This window comes from Marmota monax, unplaced genomic scaffold (assembly GCF_021218885.2).
Source record: "Marmota monax isolate L192 unplaced genomic scaffold, Marmota_monax_Labrador192_F-V1.1 WCK01_AAM20220418_F8-fsc00050, whole genome shotgun sequence".
Lineage (NCBI taxonomy): Eukaryota > Metazoa > Chordata > Mammalia > Rodentia > Sciuridae > Marmota > Marmota monax.
This window is the reverse complement of record NW_026694552.1, coordinates 7,696,391-7,720,210: the sequence shown is the minus strand read 5'-3', so window position 1 is coordinate 7,720,210 and position 23,820 is coordinate 7,696,391. Positions and strand designations below refer to the sequence as shown.

The following is a 23,820-nucleotide window of genomic DNA, read 5'->3' as shown; positions in this document are numbered from 1 at the left end:
TTATTATTTGTATACTTGTTAATTGCCATTCTGACTGGAGGGAGATGAAATTTCCATGTAGTTTTTTTTTTCATTATTTAGAGAATACTTTGTTAGTTTCTGTAATCAAACCCATATAATATGATAAGACCTTATGCATTACCCCTGTACGAATGGAAAAAATAAGTTTAACATTTTTAGATCAATATGACTGTTAAATTCTGTACAATACCAACTCAACACGGTAAACTGGGATACTTTTTCCAAAGTTGACAGCACAGCTAAAGTTTCCAAAAATTCAAAATTATGTGTGTGTGTGTGTGTGTGTATAAACCAATAATAGCAGTATGTTGTGCATCAATAGTAGCAACAGCTTCTCCAGGTTCTGCTGTCATCTGAACAAAATTAAAGGGGGAGGGGGGTGTAAAAAACAAAACCAAAACAAAATCCATGTAGTTTTGATCTGCATTTCCCTGATTGCTAGAGATGTTCAATATTTGATGGCCATTTGTGTTTCTTCTTTTGAGAACTGTCTGTTTAGTTCCTTTGTCTACTTATTGATTGGGTTATTTGTGGGTTTTTTTTTAACCTTAAGTTTTTTGAATTCTTTATATATTCAGGATATTAATTCCTTGTCAGAGGAGCAGCTGGCAAAGATTCTCCCCCATTCTGTAGGCTTTCTCTTTAAGTCTCTTAATCATTTCCTTTGCTGTACAGAAGCTTTTTAATTTGATGGCATCCCACTTATTGATTCTTGGTTTTATGTCTTGATCTTTAGGGATCTTGTTGAGGAAATCAATGCCTGCACCTATACGATGGAGTGTTGATCTTATGTTTTCTTCCAGCAGTTGAAAGTTCGTTTCTTATCTAATACACATTTTGATTTGACTTTTGTGCAGGGTGAGGGATAGGTATCCAATTTCATTTGTCTACATATGGATACAGTTTTCCCAGCACCATTTGCTCCAAATATATATTTGCTTCAACATATATTTTTGGCACTTTTGTCAGGTATCAAAGGGTTGTAAATACGTGGGCTTGTCTTTGTGTCTTCCATTCTATTCCATTGGTCTGCATGTCTACTTTGTTGCCAATGTCATACTTCTTAATTAAAATGGCCCTTAATACTGTCTGATAAGTACATTATACTTCACTGAATAATTTACTTTCTGTAACCCATACTCCAAAGCTGTTTCTTTCTTCTTAAACCTCCAATGTTCTTCTCTTTTCTCTATTTTTTTTACTATTGTCCTGAGTCTAAGCAACTATCTTCTTCCAGCTACCACAACCATTACATTTTCTTTTAATAGACTTTATTCCTTAGTTTTAAGTTCACAGCAAAATTAAGTAGAAAATACAGAGAGTCCATACATATCTCCTGTCCCCACATATTCAGTTTCCCCCATTATCAACAGAGTGGTATGTTTGTTACAATCAATTCATCATAATATCATTATCACTCAAAGTCCATAGTTTACAACAAGATTCACTTTTGGTGATGTATGTTCTGTGGATTTTGACAAAGATATAATGATATGTATTCACCATTATAGCACCATATAAACTAGTTTTACTGCCTTAAAAATTCTCTGTGCTCTATTCATACCTCTCTCCCCACAACCCCTGGCAACCACTGGAAATTGTTTTTTTTTAATTATTCTCTCCGCATTCACTTTTATCACTCTCAAACCCCTTCTACACATTGCAGAGTGCTCTTTTCAAAATGGAATTTGATCATGTCATTCCTTTACTTAACTCTCTTCAATAGATTCCAATTGTTCTCTTCTTTGTGTAGAGACTTTGTTACAGATTGAATGCCTTTACTATTAAAAATGGACTATTCAAAATTTCTCTTTCATCTTATGACTTTAAAGGAATATGTCCATTTCATATAAGTTGTCAAATTTACTGACATAAAGTTTTAGAAAATAAGTATCTTTAGGGTCTTCAGCATTATTCAGCCTTTCATTCCTAATACTGACAATTTATGTTTTCTCTTTTGTTTCTTGGTCATTTTTTTTTAGTGGATAGTCAATTTTATTAATCTTTTCTAAAATTCAGCTTTTGACATTGGTGATTTTTCTTTGTTGTATCCCTAATTCCTGTTTGATTGAGTTGTATTCTTATTATTTCCCCCTTTCTACTTTTTTGTGTTTAATTTGTTGCTCTTTTTCTGTTTTTTTTAATCGGAAGCTTTGACATTAAACTTCTTTATTTTATAATATAGTCACCTGTAACTACAAAATTCCCATTAAGGGCTCTTTCAATCATGCTTTTAAAGCTTTTTATTATTTAAAATTAAAAATATACAGAAAATAAAGAGAATAATACAACAATATCTATGTGCCCACACCAACCTTGAACAATTATCAACATTCTATCATTATTATTTCATTTATACCTCTACCCATTCCTAATTCATTTATTATTATTATTACTTTGTTGAAATGCCCATATCATTTCTCTAACATTATGGTAAAGAAGCACAACAATATAATCTAGATTTCTCTCCTGATATAGAATAGAGATTAGAAAACTGTGGCCCATGGTATATTTTACATTATTAAAAAAAAGAAAGATTTTGTAACAGAAACCACATATGACCTGCAATGCCTAAAATATTAACTGTTTATACCTTTACAGACAAACATGGCTGACTCCTGATATAAAACAATTTCTTCTTTCCAGAAAAGTACCTTGTATACCTTAGTAAATTTATGCCTCCCCCAACCACAGGCAACTTCTGTTTTTCTGTTTGTTTACCTTAAATAAATTTTGCTTGTTCTAAAATCTCATGTAAGTGGAATCATACAACATAAAGACTATGGTATCCATCCATATAATTGCATGTATATGTTGTTCCTTTTCATTGAGTTGTATTCCACTGAATGAATATAGCACAATTTAGTTATTCACTTTCCCACTGATGGGCATTTGGGCTGATTCCAAGTTTGGCTATTGGAAATAAAGGTGATGTGGATATTTTTATACGAATGGTTTTATGAACACATATTTAAATTTCTTTTGGGTAAGTTACTAGAAGTAGAAATTCTAGGCTAAGGGATAGTATATATTTAACTTTAAAACACCATCAAAATTTTTCCCTCTTTTACTTTCCTGAATGTAAGTTAGGAGAGCTTCCTGTGCTTTAAATTACTGGCAATATTTGATATTGTTGGTCTTTTTCTTTTTTTCAATACTGGGTATTGAACCTAGGACTTCATGCTAGGCAATCACTCTACAATTGAACTGTATTCTCAGCCTGTCTTTATTTTTTTTAACATTTTTTTCATTTATTTTAACATTTTTTATTAGTTGCTCATGATAATACTATGATCTTGACACATCATACATTTGAATCAAATGGGGTATAATTTCTCACTTTTCCAAGTGTACAGGTTGCAGAATCACACTGGTTATACAGCCACGTTTATACATACAGCAATACTAGTGTCTATTTTATTCTGCTGCCCTTCCTATGCCCCCTTCCCCTCCCCTCCCCTCCCATCACCTCTCTCTACCCAATCTAATGTGACACATTTTTTCCCTCATATCATCATACATGTATTTTGTATAACGATGAGGGTCTCCTTTCATCTTCCGTGCAATTCCCCTTCTCCCTCCCATTCCCTCCCACCTCTCTTCCCTATTTAGTGGTAATCTTCTTCTCATGCTCTGCCTCCCTACCCTATTTAGAGTCACCCCACTTATACCAGAGACTCTGCGTCTAATAGAAGAAAAAGTAGGCCCTAATCTTCATCATGTTGGATTAGGCCCCAACTTCCTTAATAAGACTCCTATAGCACAAGAATTAAAACCAAGAATCAAACTAAAAAGTTTCTTCTCAGCAAAAGAAACAATCTGTGAGGTGAACAGAGAGCCTACATCATGGGAGCAAATTTTTACCCCTATACATCAGATAGAGCACTAATCTCTAGGGTATATAAAGAACTCAAAAAGCCAAGCACCAATAAATAAATAAATAAATAACCCAGTCAATGAATGGGCAAGGGAGCTGTTTGCAATTTTGTGACTAGTTTATTTCACATAGAATGATGTCACATTGTCTTTTTTAAATTTGTTCTAATTAGTTATACATGACAGTAGAATATCATTTTGACACATTATACATAAATGAGTATAACTTCTCTTTTTTCTTTTGGTAGGTGATGTAGAATCACACTGGTCATGTAATCATATATGCATATAGGGTAATAAAATGTCTTTATTGATATAATTACATGAAATAAAATTTACACATCTTAGGCATTCCACTCAGTGAATTTTGATAATTGCATAGATCTGCATAATATATATTATGTCCATTACCCTAAAACTTTCCTTTCCCCACTTTTCAGTGATTCTTCCATTCCAGAGGCAACCACAGTTCTCATTTATATCACCATAAATTAATATATTTTTGTTTGTTTGATACAGGGGATTGAACTCAGGGGGACTTGAACACTGAGCCAAACCCCCATCCCTATTTTGTATTTTATCTAAAGGCAGGATCTCACTGAATTGCTTAGCACCTTGCTTTTGCTGAGGCTGGCTTTGAATTCATGATCCTTCTGTAGGAGTGTGCCATCATGCCCGGCTATATTTTTTTTCCGTTCTTGGATTTCATATAGATAGAATGAGTCAGTATTTTTGTGCCTCGTTTATTTCTCTCAACAGAGGTGCATTTTAAAATTAATCCATGATTTTTCATGTACCAGTAATACATTTTAAAATTGTCTACTGGCACTTTATTTTATGAATATTTTGCAATTTATTTACCATTTCCTTTTGATGAACATTTGTTTTAAGTTTTTCAGAATTAGGAATAATGCCAACATAAATATTTTTAATGTAGTAAGAAAACATAAACTTAACCATTATAGTTGTACAGTTCATTAGTGTTAAATGTATTATTATTATTATGAAATAGAGCTCTAAATCTTTTTATCTTGCAAATCTGAAATGCTATATCCATTAAGCAAAAAAATCACCTTTTCCCCTTCTTCCCAGACTTTGGTAACCAACATTCTGATTTGTTTCTATAAATTTTCTTAATGATGTCTTTTTATCAGTAAAATTTTCAGGTTCAATAAAGACAGGTTGTCAAATTCATCAATTACTTTCTTCCCTCCTTCTTTCTTCATTTCTCTCTCACTCCTTTGTCTCACACTGTCTTTCTTTCTTTTTAGTAGACTGTTCTCCCAAAATTCTTGCCTATTTCAAGAATCTGGATTTAGTTTTATGATCCATTTTGAATTAGTTTTTTTGTATAGACTGAGACAGTGATGAAATTCATTTCTTCCATAGATATTCAATGTTCTAGTAACAATTGTTCAACAAATAGTTTTCTTTTCTCTGTTGAATTAACTTTGAAACTTGGTGAAAAATTTACTGACTATATATGTGGGCAGGTATTTTTGAATTCCCTATTCTGGTTCATTCACTCATCAGTATACCCTAATGCCAATACCACATCTTCATGTATACCATAGATCTAGAGAGTAAGTCCTAAAGTCAAGCAGTGTAAACCCCTCCAACTTGTTCTTTTTCAGTTTTGTTTTGGATATTGAAAGTCTTTTTAAAAATTTTATCAAAGATTTTTTTTTTAGTTTTTAGTTTTTGATGGACCTTTATTTTATTTATTTGTATGTGGTGTGGGAATCAAACTCAGTGCCTCGCATATGCTAGGCAAGCACTCTACCACCGAGCCACAACCCCAGCCCCTGGAGTTCATTTTTAATACTCTGTGCCTTTTTCCAAATTCATTGTCTGGCTGGGGGTGGTGGCACACATCTGTAATCCCAGCACTTTGGGGGAAACTGAGGCAGGAGGATTGCAAGTTTGAGACCAGTCTCAGCAACTTAGCAAGACCCTTGTCTCAAAATTAAAAAAAAAATAATAATAAGGGCTGAGGATGTAGCTCAGTGCTAAAGTACCCTTGGGTTCAGTACCTAAACAAACAAACAAAAATCAATTTCATTATTTCATTACCTGAAAGAAACCTTGCTTCAGGCCCCTGGTCTGTGCTCTCAGATTCTTCACAAGGTGCCCCTCACGGCTCTTCCTTAACACACATTGCACCTAATGCAGAAATCTAGAAGAGCACCAAGAAAAAACTCTCCAATAGTGTGCATGCGTGTCTCTCACATGCATGTGTGTGCACTTGCACAGACACACTCACACACACACATACACACAGAGACTTGTTGCATTGCTTATCTTTCTCACTTATGAATTTTTCCCACATCATGTGCGATTTTTCTATAACAGCATTTCGTTTTCTACACAGTATTTCAGACTATTAGATCTGCTGCCATCTATTTAAATTAGCCCTTATTGTAAGATTTATGTTATTACCAGGTTTTTCTCTATTAACAATAATGTTTTAATGAACACAGACATGATTACTTCTAATTCCATGAAAATAAACATTTCCATAGAGAAAAGAAATTGCTAATTTACAGAAGCCTGGCATGGGGTGAGGTACCTAAGAGGGTGGAAACAGAAATGGGGAAATGTAAAATTGAAACAGGACCATCCCTTAGGAAAAACAACAGGTATGTATGAGGCTTCTGGCTTTCTTTTTACAGAAGAGGCTTCTGGGCATCCCTTCAAATCCCAGTCCCAGGCCAGGCCTGAATGGTTGAGATGCCATACTTAATGAAACTATGAATTCATTGCACAAATATTGTTTCTTCTTTTTCCCCATCTCTGAGCCACAACCCCAGCCCCATTATCAAAGACTTTTAAAAAAGTCTTTGGGGCTGGGGATGTGGCTCAAGCGGTAGCGTGCTCGCCTGGCATGCGTGCGGCCCGGGTTCGATCCTCAGCACCACATACGAACAAAGATGTTGTGTCCGCTGAACACTAAAAAATAAATATTACAATTCTATCTATCTATCTATCTATCTTAAAAAAAGTCTTTGATAAAATTTATCAATAAATTTTAGAATCAACTTACCCATGATTCCAATAAAGGCTTCTGGATTTTCGATGAGGATTTCAATTAATTAACAAATAAATCTAAGTAAAATAAACATCGGAACAATATTGAATCTTCCAGTCTATTAATGTGGTATATATTTACATTTACTTCATGTTTCTTCAATTTTTTTCATGAATGTTTTGATGCATGTTACATAGTGTTGATAGAAATGGTGACATCTTTGCCATGTTTAGGCTGAAGAAGAAAATGATCCAGAATTTTACTCTGAGATCTAATGTTACCTGAAGATTTTTTATACATATCATTTTCCTTATATTCCTAATTTTCTATGAATTCATTTTTATGTTAAATAAATTTTGTATTTTTTTCAAGACTCTTTTTATTGCTACTTGTTGCAACAATTTCATGGTTTTATGCCTTTTTTCTGTTAATATAGTACATCGCCTTTTTAAAAAAGAAACATAAAAATGTTACTTAAAATCTCTGGGATAAAATTCACTTGTTCATGATATCCTTTTTATTATAATTTTTATATATTGCTGGATAATATTTGCTAACATTTTTTTAAGGATTTTTGCATCTATGTTTATGACGAGAACGATCTATAATTTTCTTTTAATGTTCATCAGTTTTACATATCAGGGTTATATTTGGCTTCATAAAACAGTTTGGGTGTCTTTATTTTCTGAAAGAATTGGTAGAAAATTTGTATTATTAAAATTTTCATAAGCATTTTAGTCAACATTTTAACCACTGGGACCAAAAGAAATGACAACAACAATTAGAGGAGGATAAGTTTGTTTTGGCTCAGAGTTCCAGAGGTCTTCATCCACATACCCCCTCAACTCTATAGCTCTGTGCCAGAAGTGAGGCAGAACATCATGGTGGAAGGGTATGGTGGAGGAAAGCAGCTCAGGACATGACAACAAGGAAGCAGAGAGAGAGCTCTGCTCACCAGGGACAAAATATAAAACCCAAAGTCGTGCCCCTAGTGACCCAATTCCTCCAACCTCCCCATACTGGCCTGTAGTTATCACCAAGTTAATCCACATCAGTGGATTAATGCAATTATTAGGTTAAAGATCTCATAATCCAATCATATTGCCTGTGAATTTTCCTTTGTTGTCTTACACATGAGTTTTTTGGGGGTTTCTCATATCTAAATAATGACAAAAATTTTATCAGTAAAATAATCTGGCCCTAGTATTTTCTTTGTGGGGATGTTTTAAAAAACAAATTCAATTTCTTTGACAAATATAAGGCTATTAGGATTATTATTTTCTATTTTTCCAGGTTTAATAAACTGTGTTGTTCAATAAATTTATGTTGTTTTTATTAGCATTAAGTTGTTTAAAAATTCCTTTTTTCACTAATATTTGTGAGGTCTGTAGTAGTGCCGTCACTTTCATTCATGATATTGATAATTTATATATATATATATTTTTCGTAACAGTCGTATTAGAGATTTATCAAACGTATTTTTTTAAGTAAAAGGTTTTCACTTTATTTCTTTTTTTGGCTGTTTTCTATTTGAATGACTCCTGCTCTTATTGTTATTATTTCCTTCTTTCTACCTATATTCGGTTTAATTTCTTCATCCTTTCCTGTTTTTAGAAACAGAGAATATTATTTTAATCACTCTTTATTTTTAACCTACATATTTCTCTTTAAGCTCTGTTGTAGATGTGTAACATAAATTCTAATGTTGTATTTTATTGTCTTTAGTTTGAAATAATTATGATTCCCATTTTTATTTCATTTTTTTATTGGTTGTTCAAAACATTACAAAGCTCTTGACATATCATATTTCATGCATTAGATTCAAGTTGGTTATGAACTCCCAATTTTACCCCAAATACAGATTGCAGAATCACATCGGTTACACATCCACATTTTTACATAATTCCCTATTAGTAACTGTTGTATTCTGCTACCTTTCCTATCCTCAACTATCCCCCCTCCCCTCCCCTCCCATCTTCTCTCTCTACCCCATCTACTGTAATTCATTTCTCTCCTTGTTTATTTTCCCATTCCCCTCACAACCTCTTATATGTAATTTTGTATAACAATGAGGGTCTCCCTCCATTACCATGCAATTTCCCTTTTCTCTCCCTTTCCCTCCCACCTCATGTCTCTGTTTAATGTTAATCTTTTCTTCCTGCTCTTCCTCCCTGCTCTGTTCTTAGTTGCTCTCATTATATCAAAGAAGACTTTTGGTATTTGTTTTTTAGGGATTGGCTAGCTTCACTAAGCATAATTTGCTCTAGTGCCATCCATTTCCCGGCAAATTCCATGATTTTGTCATTTTTTAGTGCTGCGCAATGCTCCATGGTGTATAAATGCCACATTTTTTAATCCATTCATCTATTGAAGGACATCTGGGTTGGTTCCACAGTCTAGCAATTGTGAATTGTGCTGCTATGAACATCGATGCAGCAGTATCCCTGTAGTACGCTCTTTTAAGGTCTTCAGGGAATAGTCCGAGAAGGGCAATAGCTGGGTCAAATGGTGGTTCCATTCCCAGCTTTCCAAGAAATCTCCATACTGCTTTCCAAATTGGCCGCACCAGTTTGCAGTCCCACCAGCAATGTACAAGAGTACCCATTTCGCCACATCCTCGCAAGCACTTGTTGTTGTTTGACTTCCTAATGGCTGCCAATCTTACTGGAGTGAGATGGTATCTTAGGGTGGTTTTGATTTGCATTTCTCTGACTGCTAGAGATGGTGAGCATTTTTTCATGTACTTGTTGATTGATTGTATGTCCTCCTCTGAGAAGTGTCTGTTCAGGTCCTTGGCCCATTTGTTGATTGGGTTATTTGTTATCTTATTGTCTAATTTTTTGAGTTCTTTGTATACTCTGGATATTAGGGCTCTATCTGAAGTGTGAGGAGTAAAAATTTGTTCCCATGATATAGGCTCCCTATTTACCTCTCTTATTGTTTCTCTTGCTGAGAAAAAACTTTTCAGTTTAAGTAAGTCCCATTTGTTGATTCTTGTTATTAACTCTTGTGCTATGGGTGTCCTATTAAGGAATTTGGAGCCCGACCCCACAATATGTAGATCGGAGCCAACTTTTTCTTCTATCAGACGTAGAGTCTCTGATTTGATATCTAGCTCCTTGATCCACTTTGAGTTAACTTTTGTGCATGGCGAGAGGAGGGGATTCAGTTTCATTTTGTTGCATATGAATTTCCAGTTTTCCCAGCACCATTTGTTGAAGATTCTATCCTTCCTCCATTGCATGCTTTTAGCCCCTTTATCAAATATAAGATAGTTGTAGCTTTGTGGATTAGTCTCTGTGTCCTCTATTCTGTACCATTGGTCCACCCTCCTGTTTTGGTACCAGTACCATGCTGTTTTTGTTACTATTGCTCTGTAATATAGTTTGAAATCTGGTATTGCTATACCACCTGATTCACACTTCGTGCTTAGAATTGCTTTTGCTATTCTGGGTCTTTTATTTTTCCATATGAATTTCATGATTGCTTTCTCTATTTCTACAAGAAATGCCGTTGGGATTTTGATTGGCATTGCATTAAACCTATAAAGAACTTTTGGTAATATCACCATTTTGATGATGTTAATTCTGCCTATCCATGAACAGGGTATATTTTTCCATCTTCTAAGATCTTCTTCTACTTCTCTTTTTAGGGTTCTGTAGTTTTCATTGTATAAGTCTTTCACCTCTTTTGTTAGGTTGATTCCCAAGTATTTTATTTTATTTGAAGATATTGTGAATGGAGTGGTTGTCCTCATTTCCATTTCAGAGGCTTTGTCGCTGATATACAGGAATGCCTTTGATTTATGCGTGTTGATTTTATATCCTGCCACTTTGCTGAATTCATTTATTAGCTCTAATAGTTTCTTTGTAGACCCTTTTGGGTCTGCTAGGTATAGAATCATGTCACCTGCAAATAGTGATAATTTAAGTTCTTCTTTTCCTATTTTGATGCCTTTAATTTCTTTCGTCTGTGTAATTGCTCTGGCCAGTGTTTCGAGAACTATGTTGAACAGAAGTGGTGAGAGAGGGCATCCCTGTCTTGTTCCAGATTTTAGAGGGAATGCCTTCAATTTTTCTCCATTCAGAATGATGCTAGCCTGAGGCTTAGCATAGATAGCTTTTACTATGTCGAGGTAAGTTCCTGTTATCCCTAGTTTTTCTAATTTTTTGAACATAAAGGGATGCTGTACTTTGTCGAATGCTTTTTCTGCGTCTATCGAGATGATCATATGGTTCTTATCTTTAAGTCTATTGATGTGGTGTATAACATTTATTGATTTCTGTATATTGAACCATCCTTGCATCCCAGGTATGAATCCTACTTGATCATGGTGCACAATTTTTTTGATGTGCCTTTGTATCCGATTCGCCAGAATTTTATTGAGGATTTTTGCATCTAGGTTCATCAGAGATATTGGTCTGTAGTTTTCTTTCTTTGAGGTGTCTTTGTCTGGTTTCGGAATCAGGGTGATGTTGGCCTCATAGAATGAATTTGGCAGAGCTCCCTCTTTTTCTATTTCCTGAAATAGCTTGAAAAGTATTGGTAATAATTCTTCTTTAAAGGTTTTGTAAAACTCCGCTGTATACCCATCTGGTCCTGGGCTTTTCTTGGTTGGTAGTCTTTTGATTGCTTCTTCTATTTCATCCATTGTTATAGGTCTGTTTAAGTTGTGAATATCCTCCTGACTCAGTCTGGGCAAATCATATGACTTAAGAAATTTATCGATGTCTTCACTATCTTCTATTTTATTGGAATATAGGTTTTCAAAATAATTTCTAATTGTCTTCTGTATTTCTGTAGCATCTGTTGTGATATTGCCTTTTTCATCCCGTATGTTAGTAATTTGAGTTCTCTCTCTTCTTCTCTTCATTAGCATGGCTAAGGGTCTGTCGATCTTATTTATTTTTTCAAAGAACCAACTTTTAGTTTTGTTAATTTTTTCAATAGTTTCTTTTGTTTCAATTTCATTGATTTCCACTCTGATTTTAATTATTTCTTGCCTTCTGCTACATTTGCTGTTGTTTTGCTCTTCCTTTTCTAGGGCTTTGAGATGAAGTGTGAGCTCATTTATTTGTTGGTTTTTCCTTTTTTTGAGGAATGACCTCCAGGCGATGAATTTCCCTCTTAAAACTGCTTTCATTGTGTTCCATAGATTCCGATATGTTGTGTCTGTATTTTCTTTTATCTCTAAGAATTTTTTGATTTCCTCCTTTATGTCTTCTGTAACCCATTGATCATTCAGTAACATATTGTTCATTTTCCATGTGATGTAGGATTTTTCCTTCCTTCTTTTATCATTGATTTCCAGTTTCATTCCATTATGATCAGATAAAATGCATGGTATTATCTCCACCCCTTTATATTTACTGAGGGTTGCCCTATGGCATAATATATGGTCTATTTTTGAGAAGGATCCATGTACTGCTGAGAAAAAAGTATATCCACTTGATGATGGTTGATATATTCTATATATGTCAGTTAAGTCAAGGTTATTGATTGTGATATTGAGTTCTATAGTTTCTTTATTAAACTTTTGTTTGGAGGATCTGTCCAATGGTGAGAGAGGTGTGTTGAAGTCACCCATAATTATTGTGTTGTGGTCTATTTGATTCTTGAACTTGAGGAGAATTTGTTTTATGAACGCCGCAGCATCATTATTTGGTGCATAAATATTGATAATTGTTATGTCTTGCTGGTGAATGGTTCCTTTTAACAGTATATAATGTCCTTCTTTATCCCTTTTGATTAACTTAGTCTTGAAGTCGATCTTATTCGATATGAGGATGGCCACCCCTGCTTGCTTATGAGGACCGTGTGCGTGGTATATTTTTTCCCAACCTTTCACCTTCAGCCTGTGTATGTCTTTTCCAATCAGATGTGTCTTCTGGAGGCAGAATATTGTTGGATTTGTTTTTTTAATCCATGTTACCAGCCTATGTCACTTTATTGGAGAGTTTAAGCCATTAATGTTTAGAGTTACTATTGATATATGGTTTGTACTTCCAGCCATGTTTGATTATTTATCTTCTTCTTTTTTTTAAATTAGTTTGTTTCTCCATGATTAGCCTTCCCCCCGCCTTCTGTCTTTACAGAGGCACTCCCCACTGATGGTTTTGGTTATTGTTTTTCATTTCTTCCTCATGTAATGTTTTGCTCAAGATGCTTTGCAATGCTGGTTTTCTGGCTGCAAATTCTTTTAGCTTTTGTTTATCATGAAAGATGTTTATTTCGTTGTCATACCTGAAGCTTAATTTTGCTGGATACAGAATTCTTGGTTGGCATCCATTGTCTTTCAGTGTTTGAAATACGTTGTTCCAGGATCTTCTTGCTTTCAGCGTCTGTGATGAAAAATCCATTGTTAACCTTATTGGTTTACCCCTGAATGTAATCTGCCTCCTTTCTCTTGTAGCTTTTAATATTTTCTCTTTGTTATGTATATTGGATATCTTCATAACAATGTGTCTTGGCGTTGGTCTACTGTGATTTTGTGTGCTCAGTGTCCTGTATACATCTACAATTTGTATATCCGTTTCCTTTTTTATTTCTGGAAAGTTTTCTGTAATTATTTCATTCAGCAGGTTACTCATTCCCTTGGTTTGAATCTCTGTACCTTCCTCTATCCCGATGACTCGTAAGTTTGGTTTTTTTATATTATCCCATATCTCTTGGATGTTTTTCTCGTGATTTTTTACCAGTCTTTCTGAGTTGTCTAGACTCTTTTCAAGATGATATATTTTGTCTTCATTATCTGACGTTCTGGCTTCTACTTGCTCCATTCTGTTAGTGATACTCTCAATTGAGTTTTTAATTTGGTTTATCGTTTCCTTCATTTCTAGAATTATTGTTTGATTTTTTTATAATCTCTATCTCCTGATAAAGATGCTTAACTTCTTCTTTTATCTGTTTATGTAATTCACTTTCAATGTGTTCTTTCACTGTTTGGATTTGCTGTCTCGTATCCTCTTTAAGGTTCCATTCCATCTGTCTAAGGTATTCCTTGAAATCTTTATATGACCATTTTTCTAATGACTCTAGATCCTCCTGAATATTTAGGCTGTCCTTCATTGTTTGTACTCCTTTTCTTCCTTGCTTTTTTATGCTGCTCATATTACTTCTTGTTCTGTTTGACTGGTGAGTTACTGTTTATTCTTATAAATTTATTTGGTGCTTGGGAGGAAGTATATTAGAAGGGAAGGGAAGAAGTCACTAAAGAGAATGAGAGTAGGCAGGTAGAATTCAAGGAAGGGGTAATAAGAAAATTGAAAAGAAATGAAAAGACAAAAGAAAAAAATAGAAAATAAAGAAAGAAAGAAAAAAAAATTTGTAAAAATAATAATGATAATAAAAAAATGAAAATTAAAATTTAAAGAAATAATACTAATAATAATAAAATAAAATAATTTAAAAAATTAAAAACATTAAAAAAAGTTAAAGAACAACAACACCAACAAAAAATTGAAAATGAAAGAAAAAGAAAAAAAAATAATAATAATAATAAATGCAGTCATAGAGTTCGATTAACTTCTCTTCCAGTAGGTGGAGCTGTGCCCACTGGGCCAAGCTTCTCCTCTCAATAGGTGGGAACCATTCACTGTGCAGCAGCTCTTCGTCCCAGACTGGGTGGGTCTCCAATCCTGAGTGCCTAGGGCCTTCTCTTGTGTTTCCTCAAGCCAGGCCCTGCTCACCTGTGACGCTTACCACAATACTGGTTACACGCCAGGTTTGCTGCTCCTGGGAGCCCTGTTTTCATGAACGCTTGGGCACACTCTCCCTGTTTGCCTCCCTCAGACCCTAAGTTTGTAGAGCTTGGGGCTGAGAACCCCCAGCGAATTTGCTTTCCCTCCAGTAGCCATGCCCCCGGTAGCTGGTGCAAGAGACCGCAGTTGTCAGCACTGGTGGGAGCGGTAGCCGGGAGTTCCACGCCGCGAGTCCCGCGCCACTCTTGATTCCCTTGGTCTGGCTATGGAGCTCACAGGAGAGCTAGGAGGGGCCCTTACAGGAGAGCTGGGAGGGGCTCTTAAGGTTTCCCCGCTGTGTGGAGAGAGATGGCTAGGGGATTATACACCTGTTGTGCTGGTTTCAATGAAGTTATCTCCTCCGCCAGTGACGTCAGTTCTCTGCCAAGGTGGTATCCCGTGCAAATGGTGACCGTTCGTTCCCTTTGCCGGGTGACCAATGCAACGGGTGAGTCCTGACTGACTTTCCCAAGCCCCATTTCAGTCCTGTGGCCACTGCCTATGAAGGCTCGGTTGGCTTTTACTTCTGTATGTTCAGACGGGCCGACCAGTTATTTCAGCGGGATCGTTAGTGCTGAGTCACGAGAAGCAGGAAAACTTGAATGCAGCCGATCCGGGCTCCGTGTGTGTGTTCTGAGGGGCCCAAACTGTTCGCCCCAGATCCACGTCAGCTCAGCATTGCCTAGTGATCCTGAGCAAACAACATTTAGACAATTTACGACTCCCTATGCCCGTGCAGCTGGAGAGGTCAGAGACTTGATCTCTCCGCGCCCGCAGCCATGTTGGATCCTCTCTTTATTTCATTTTTGATCCATGTATTATTGTAAAACATATTGCTTAATTACCAGGTATTTGGTGCTCTTGTAGATATCACATTTAATGCATTCCTTATTTAGCTCTTGTGAGTATGAGTCAAATAAAGTATATCATCTGAAAATTCAATCCTTTAAAATTTATAAATTTTTACAGTTAAATATGTTGTCTATCTTAGTCAACATTCCACATGCACTGTGAATTAGTGAATATTGTACAGTTGTTGGTTGTAGAGTTCTATTAATATCAATTAGGTCATGACAGTTGATAATGTAATTCAAATCTTCTATATGCTTACTGCTTTTTATTAATACTTTTTTATCAATTACTGTTAAAATTTCCCTATTATCTAATTATGTGAATTTTTCTTCATGTAATTTGAAGCTCTGATTTTAAGTAGACATACATTAATGTATTGGTAAATATTTCTCTGCTGATATTCCATGCCTGTATATTTGTTTTTCATATATGAAAACTTAATTGTCTATTAAGTCCTCAAATGTATTTATAATATCAGTGTGAAAGTCTTTTTTTTTTTCTGATTGCAACATTTGTGTCTCCATAGAGTTGATATCTACTGGTCATTTTTTACCCTTGACTCTGGGTCACATTTTTTTGTTTCTTTGTACACCTAAAGGTTTTTGGTTTCTTATTGAGCATTATTAGTCTGGATTATGTTATGTTGACTGAAGAATTATTTTTTGTCTTTGAAGGAAAACTCACATTTTACCCATTTTAGTTTCAAGTATAGCTTTACCTCTACTTCTCACTGTCTTCCAATATTTTTTGCTTTCATCTTTTATTTGTTCTTTCTAGATACACATGACTGTAGAGTACATTGTGAAATATTTATAGAAACATGGAACATGTCTTATTCTAATTGGGATCTCAGGCTTGTGGTTGTACAAAGTCTACATGTTACTGTTTTTTGGTTTATTAGTAATTTAAAGACATTGCTCCATTGCCTCCTCTGTCTCTGCCTTTGCAAATATCTAGTTTTTTAAATATTTCTTTTTAGTTGTAGTTGGACACAATATCTTTATTTCATTTATTTATTTGTATGTGGTGCTGAGGATCGAACCCAGGGCCTCGCACATGCCAGGTGAGAGTTCTACCAGTGAGCCACAACTCCAGCCTATGATTTTTAATTTTTATTATATGGTAGATATTTTATACTACAAAACTGTAGAAGGTCAAATTAATATATTCTATCAGTGAGAATTTTCTCTTTCCATCTGTTAGGTGTGCAGGATAAGGGATAATCACATTCATCTAATCAGAGATTGAGCAATATTGAAGTTACATTTCAGCTTTAGTTAGTTTCATTCCACCTCTACTTCGACTCTCTCAGGGATATCCCTCTAACAGTATGTAGGTTTCAATCAAAATATTGGAATATTTGGACTGCACTTCAGAGGCTTTGGTCTTCATTCTTTTGTTTCTATTCTCAACATATGGCACTTCAAAATTTGGTGGATACCTTAAGAAAGAGCTCAACCATTCCTCCAGTAAAGCCTTGTCTTCTAAATATTGGGAAACTACCAGAGACCTCAGTCCATCTTAGAGAAGGAGTCTAGTCCCCAAACTCACAAAATCTGCCATAATAGAAATCCAGCCTGACATCTAGTACATAGTCAATAAATGTTTAATGAATTAATAAAGTATTGTTCATGGGAAATACAGCAGCAGAAGTGTTCCACTAGTGCCTAGTTATTATGTTCTAAATGATCACTGATTCCTGGGTTGTAGGCAATGGAATTGATACAGGGATAAGAAGTCTTGATCAATAGTTTTCTACCACAAAACAAGATAATATAAGGTGCTAGACACAACCATTAGTTTATGGAGATAGTAAATATTGCTGCCAAAAATAGGTGTCAATGGCTGATGTAATTTTGGTGAGTGCTGAGGTTGAGAATATTTTCTTAAGACTATCTAAACCTACCTCTAGGATGACATTGTAGCCGCTGTGGAAAATGGCAAACACAAATCATTTCTGGTGTTATGATGTCCATTTGCCATTTGCCATAATGTACTCGGGATTTAACCCAAGAGTGTTGTTATGTTTGGATGTGAGGTGTCCCCCAAAAGTTCATGTGTGAGACAATGCAAGAAGGCTCAGAAGAGAAGTGATTGGATTGTGAGAATCTTAGCCCAATCAGTAAATTAATCCCTTGATGGGACTAATTGAGTGGTGGGCAGGTGGGGTGTGGCTGGGGGAGGTGGGACATTGGGGGCCTGGTTTTGGGTATACATTTGTATTTGGCAAGCAGAGACTCTCTTTTTTTCTCTCTCTGCTTCCTGATCATCACGTGAGCTGCTTTCCTTTCTCACCCTCTTTTGCTATGATGTTCAGCCTCACCTTGAGCCCTGAGGAATGGAGTAGGGCTGTCTATGGATTGAGACCTCTGAAACTGTAAGCCTCCAAATAAACTTTTCCTTATCTACACTTGTTCTGTTTAGGTCCTTTAGTCACAGCAGTGAAAAAAGCTGACTAAAACAGTCACTTTACCACTGAACTACATCCCCAGTACTTTACATGTTTTCATTTTGAGACAGGGTCTTGCTAAGTTGCTTATAGCCTTGCTAAATTTCTGAGGTTGGCCTCAAACTTGTGATCCTCCTGCCTCAGCCTCTTAAGCTACTGGGATTACAGGTGTGTGCCACCATGCCCGACTTCCAGGAACATTTTTAATGGGGCGAAGGAATCTTAAAGATAATCTAGGTCCATGTTTGAATCAGGAGCAGGTGTCAACGCTTGTATGCTTAAAGGTTTTATGTCAATTTTGAGGCTAACAAAAATCCTGGGAGACAGGATTTTATTTTTTGAACATTGATGGTGGCCACATTGATGGTACGTATTATGGAAGTGGTAAATTACATGTCTACCCAATAAATGGTTATCTTGCTCAAATAAGTGTTCCAAATATTTTCTGCATCCTAGGGTTGTCCAGAGTCTTAGTAGGGATATATTTGCATAGAAGTATCTACCTATTTCCTATGAAGGATTTTCTCTAATGGTTATAGCTGAGGAAAGATGATTGTAAAGATCTTGCAAGGACCTAGGCCTGAAATTTTCCAAATTTGGGCTGATGGTGTAATGATAGATGCTGTAACATACTCCCCAAATATTTTTTTTTGTGGTGCAGTGTATCTAACCCAGGGCTTTTTGTGAATGCTAAGCACATGCTCTACCGCTAAGTTATACTTCCACCTCCTTAATGTCTTAAACACAATAGAAGCTTAATTCTTACTCAAATAATAACACAATGGTGCTCTTGGTTGGCAGGAGACTCTCCTCCAATATGGTGATTCAGGAACTGAGTCTATGACCATCTTAGGGCCTCGTCGAAATCTGCATTTAGCCATAGAAGTTGAAGGGAATGTAATTGCTGCTTAAAAGCCTTAGCCTAGAAATATCACATATTACCTCCTCTTACATTCCATTGCTTAGAATTCAGTCATATGGCTATCCTCAGCTCCAAGAGAGGCTGGTAAATGTGGATTATCTTTGCCCAACAAGAAAGGGAAGCAGATGTGCTCTGAGTAGCTAGCAGTCTCTGACATAACCACTTTGTAATCTTTCTTCTGATGGAGGTCCAGAACCCAGTAGTTTTGTATGCTTGGTTCAAAAGAGAATGAAGTCAGAAGAAGGTGACTAATTTTCAACCTGTAGGCTGAGTTTCCATGTCTGCCTAATTAATTTAGGTTATAGTAGACTAAGAGAATTGTCATAGGTGTCAGACTTTTGTGTTTAGTAAGCAGTTTTGTTGATCTTTAGCTGCCATTTCCACCAGGGGTAATTTAACCTTGACTTGGGTCATCTTGTTGGAAAAAACAAGCCCATGTTTTAAGTCCCCAGGTGCACACCATCTCAATAAATGACCCACTATCCTCTCAGTGCTCAAAATAGAATAATATTTGATTTAATTCTTTCCTTTACTCCCCACACCAATAGGTAATGTGATTTAGAACTCTAAAATATATATGCTTTTTTCTGTTTACTCACACTACTACTATTCTAAGCCCGTGTGTGTGTGTATGTACATGCACACTTGCATGATGGTATACACACATATATACACACACACATACACACACAGTTGTCTCTCAGTGTCTATGGGGGAGTGATTCCAGGACACCCCCTCAGGTAACAAAATCCATGGATGTTCAAATTCCTTACATAAAGTGGGATATCTTTCATACAACCTATGCACATCTTCCCACATATATTATATTATCTCTAAACTATTTATAATACCTAATACAATGTAAATACTATGTGGACTGGGCTTGTGACTCAGAGGTAGAGCACTCGCCTAGCATGTGTGAGGCACTGGGTTCAATCCTCAGCACCACATAAAAATAAGATGAAGATATTGTGTTCACCTATAACTAAAAAATAAGATATTAAAAATACTATGTAAATAGTAGTTATACTTTATTATTTAGGTTATAATTGCAAGAAAAAGATTTTTAAAACATTTTTGATCTGTGCTTGACTGAATATGCAGATGCAGAACCCATGGATACAGAGAGCCAATACATGTATGAAGTGTGTGTGTGTGTGTGTGTGTAAACATGTTTGCATAGTGAGTTTCAGCAATTAATAATTTCCCAATGATCCAATTCACTAAATACATTTCTTCAAATTACCTGACCTCTCTGGTATTCATCACACTTTTCTGAAATTCTTTCTGGCATTTTTCTCACTTTACTGAAAGTTGTCCTGTAGTGTTAATGATGTTGCTGTAAATAGGCTTTTCTCCACTTCTTTGGCCTCCCTTCTTGGTTTTTATGTAGGCTGCTTTTCAATTTTCTATCATTTAAATATTGATACATTTTTCTTTTCTATTTTTTCCTAAATGCTTTCCTTGCATAACTTCATTCATCCCCATTGATTTAACATATCATTTATATTCTCACAATTCCTAAGTCTGTTTATCTAGATCAGACCTCTTTCTTGAGTTCCAAACCCTGAATATACAACTGTTTCAAATAGATCCATCTTGATATTTTACAGGTACCTCATTTTCTTTTTTTTAAATTTGTCTATGTTTATTTATTATCAGCAATTTCACAGGCTATGACAGATACCTCATTTTCAATGTCCCAAACTGAATCTATAGCGTTCCACGCCATGAAATTTGCTTTTCTATCTGTCTTAGGTTGGATTACGTAAAAGCTGAGCTTAAGATGGAAACTCTTGTTCAGATTACTTATTGAGAGAATGCTCTCAAAGGAAAAGAGTGAGGAAAGCAGGATATGGTAGAGGTAAAAGCTAAGTAAGTATTTGATCTCAGCTGGAGACTACAGACAGTATGATCTCATGGGAAAATGCTGGAGCACACGTTATATCATGAGTCCCACCTTGAAACCAGATAACTAGACATTTGGACTATCCACAACCAATCATTGCCTGAGATCTATGGGTGGGCTTAACCTCCAAGGTAAAGTGACTTACCTTTGGTTTGGGCCCTGTTTTTTTTTTTTCTGAGAGTGGGATAACTGAGTTATCAACCAAAACTCATAGTAGCTGGGGAATGCACAGTAAAAGGGATGTGGGTGGTGCACCAAACATCCACTACTACACTACCTTGGAATCCCTTGTATTAATGTATAGCACCACCAACTACCCACAAATCCAAGTAGAAATCTGAATATGATTATGGAGTTTATTTTTCTCTTTCTCATATGCCTTTTGATAGAAATAATAATAGATGACAATCACTCACTGAGTTCCTATAATATAAATTTCAATATATAAATATATAAAAAAATTATAGCATGGTTTTCAAAGTCCCAAGGGATGTGGCTCAGATCCATTTCTGAAGCTAGTTATTTCATGGTACCTCCTCTGCACATTCTTGTGGGCATGCTAGGCCTGTTGCAGTTTCTTCAACACAACATGCTGTCACTCTTAACCCCTCCATCAAGTGACTCTCACATGGTCAATTTTTTTCTTGTCCTTCAGTCTAGTCAAGATTCTACCTCCTCAGGGAAGCTTTCTCTGACCCCCAAGGCTGAATTAGATATTGAACATCTGAACTCTCTCAGCATCCTATGTCCTCTTCTTTCAGAACACATTTCATGGTAAAATACAATTGTCAGATAATTTGTCTGTCACCTCTCATTGAATGCCAGCTTTTTCAGGATAGTGATTGCATTTTGTTTATTTCTGTTTGTCTGGCATGTCATTCTGTGTCTTCAACATGGTGAGCACACACTAAATGTGTCTTATATTAGTGGGGAAAAATGAATATGAAGGGAAAATGTAGACAGAATTCTAGAGGGATTTTTTTCTGATACAATTTTGTAAGGTCTAAACTTATGTTTATGTAGGGAAATTATTTTAATAGGTGCTGAGTAGATAAGTATTCATAGAAAGACAACTTATTATACTTTTTACTGCACTATCTCTCTTTAGTTTTCTCGGATCCACGAGCTCCATTTCAGAGAGTCCCAGAGGAATCATGATGAGAGGCCCAGCTCCAGCATTTACTAGTAAGTATGCTGAATGAAATTCCTGCCTGAAATTTCCCTCTTTGTCTATTGCATTCATTTTTCTATTGCTGCTGTAACAAATTAACACAAACTTAGTGGCTTAAAACATCAATTTATTATCTCATAGTTGTGTAGATCAGAAGTGTAGCCAGACACAGCTGGGTGTTCTGCTCAGCATCTTACAAGTTTGATGTTGAGGGGTCAATTACACTGGGTTCTTATCTAGATGCTTGAAGGGAAAACCCATCTCCAGGCTTGTTAGCTTGTCAGCAGAATTTAGTTCAATAGAGTTTTGGAACTGAGGTCCCCATTTTCTCACTGGCCATCAGCCGAGTCCTGTTCCCATCTTGTAGAGGCTGTACAAATTCCTTTGCTCATAGCCTCCTTTCTCCATCTTAAAGTCAATATTGGCAGACTGAGTGCCAATAGGTTGAATCCCTCTGGCTCCTTTGGTCTTTCTCTTTTCCTTTTTAAAATATCTTTCTTTCTTTTTTTTTTAGTTGTGGATGGACACAATATCTTTATTTATTTATTTTTATGTGGTGCTGAGGTTTGAACCCAGGGCCTAACATGTACAAGGCAGGTGCTCTACCACTGAGCCACAACCCCAGCCCTTCTTCTCCTTTTAAGGGCTCATTGTGATTCGGTTAGTTTCACTCTGTTAATCTACTTATGCCCAGATGGCATAACACAATCACATAATAGGGCTAGGGGTTAGAGTTCATGGGGTGAAAATTCTGCTTACCACCGCCACCAACCAGGATGATGAAGAGAATGTTATGTGCCCATAATTCTGTTCCCCAAATGAGACAAGACAACTGTGACTCTTCTCTTTCCCTCCTGTTTCTGCATCATGAGAACATTAACCCTTTATTGGGCTTCTTCCATGATTTGGGAATGTTTGCCATTATTAGTGAATTCTGTTCCCAAAGGAGCTTAGAAGACATACTGACAAATGAGGTTGTGAAACTCCTGCTGGATCTCATCAAGGTTAATTAAAAGACTGATGAAATCTTGGATTTCCCTTATAGATTAAAAGTTTTGAGCTGTTTTATTTTCCTCAGATCACTGTGATCATTCCACTCTTTCACCTTCCTTCCTGTCTTTTCACAGTCCTCTTGTTTATATTTGTTACAAGGTACTGATACAGCCGGTATTTACCTGCCCCACTCCTTAATTTGAGGACCAACTATTTTTTTAACTTCTTATTTGTCATCAAGTACTCTTCTGCCATATATATAAAAAAATGGTATACATATAAATTATATATATATAATTTATATATGGCATACATATAAATTATATATAAATCATACATGTATATATTATATATATAAATTATATATACATATATAAATATATATATATTTATACATGTATATATAATTTATATGTATACCATTTCTTTATATATATGGCAGAAGAATACTTGATGACAAATAGGAAGTTAAAAAAAAATATATATATAAATTATATATATATATATATATATATATATATATATATATATATATATAATTTATATGTATACCACTTCTCTTTTCTCTGTGGATGTGGGAAAGTGCTCATTCCCAGAATCTTTGGTGCTACTTAGCGTCACCTTCTAGTGTTTACCTTCCAAAAGGTGACTCAGCCTTTGCTTACCATAGGTATGGGCTGGGAACTCAGTGCTACCAGAAAGCCAAAAACTGTTGATTCTATAAGCCAGCACCTGCATTTTCAGTTCCAAGGGCTGCTGACAGCCAAGAAGGTTCATGGAAGGTTCCATAGATGGGCTTCTTTGGAATCCATGAACTAAATGAAATGATAGGCAAATTGGGTGTATGTGCATTTTGTGGG

General features: G+C 35.7%; 1 protein-coding gene across 1 annotated transcript in view; it reads left to right on the top strand.

The window, feature by feature from the left end:
* Gucy2f (guanylate cyclase 2F, retinal) overlaps positions 1 to 23,820 on the top strand; it is a 98,861-nt gene that overhangs the window by 46,047 nt on the left and 28,994 nt on the right. The window contains 1 exon segment of the mRNA XM_046420812.1: positions 22,827 to 22,971. Within this exon segment, the coding sequence (XP_046276768.1) occupies positions 22,827 to 22,971 (145 nt within the window).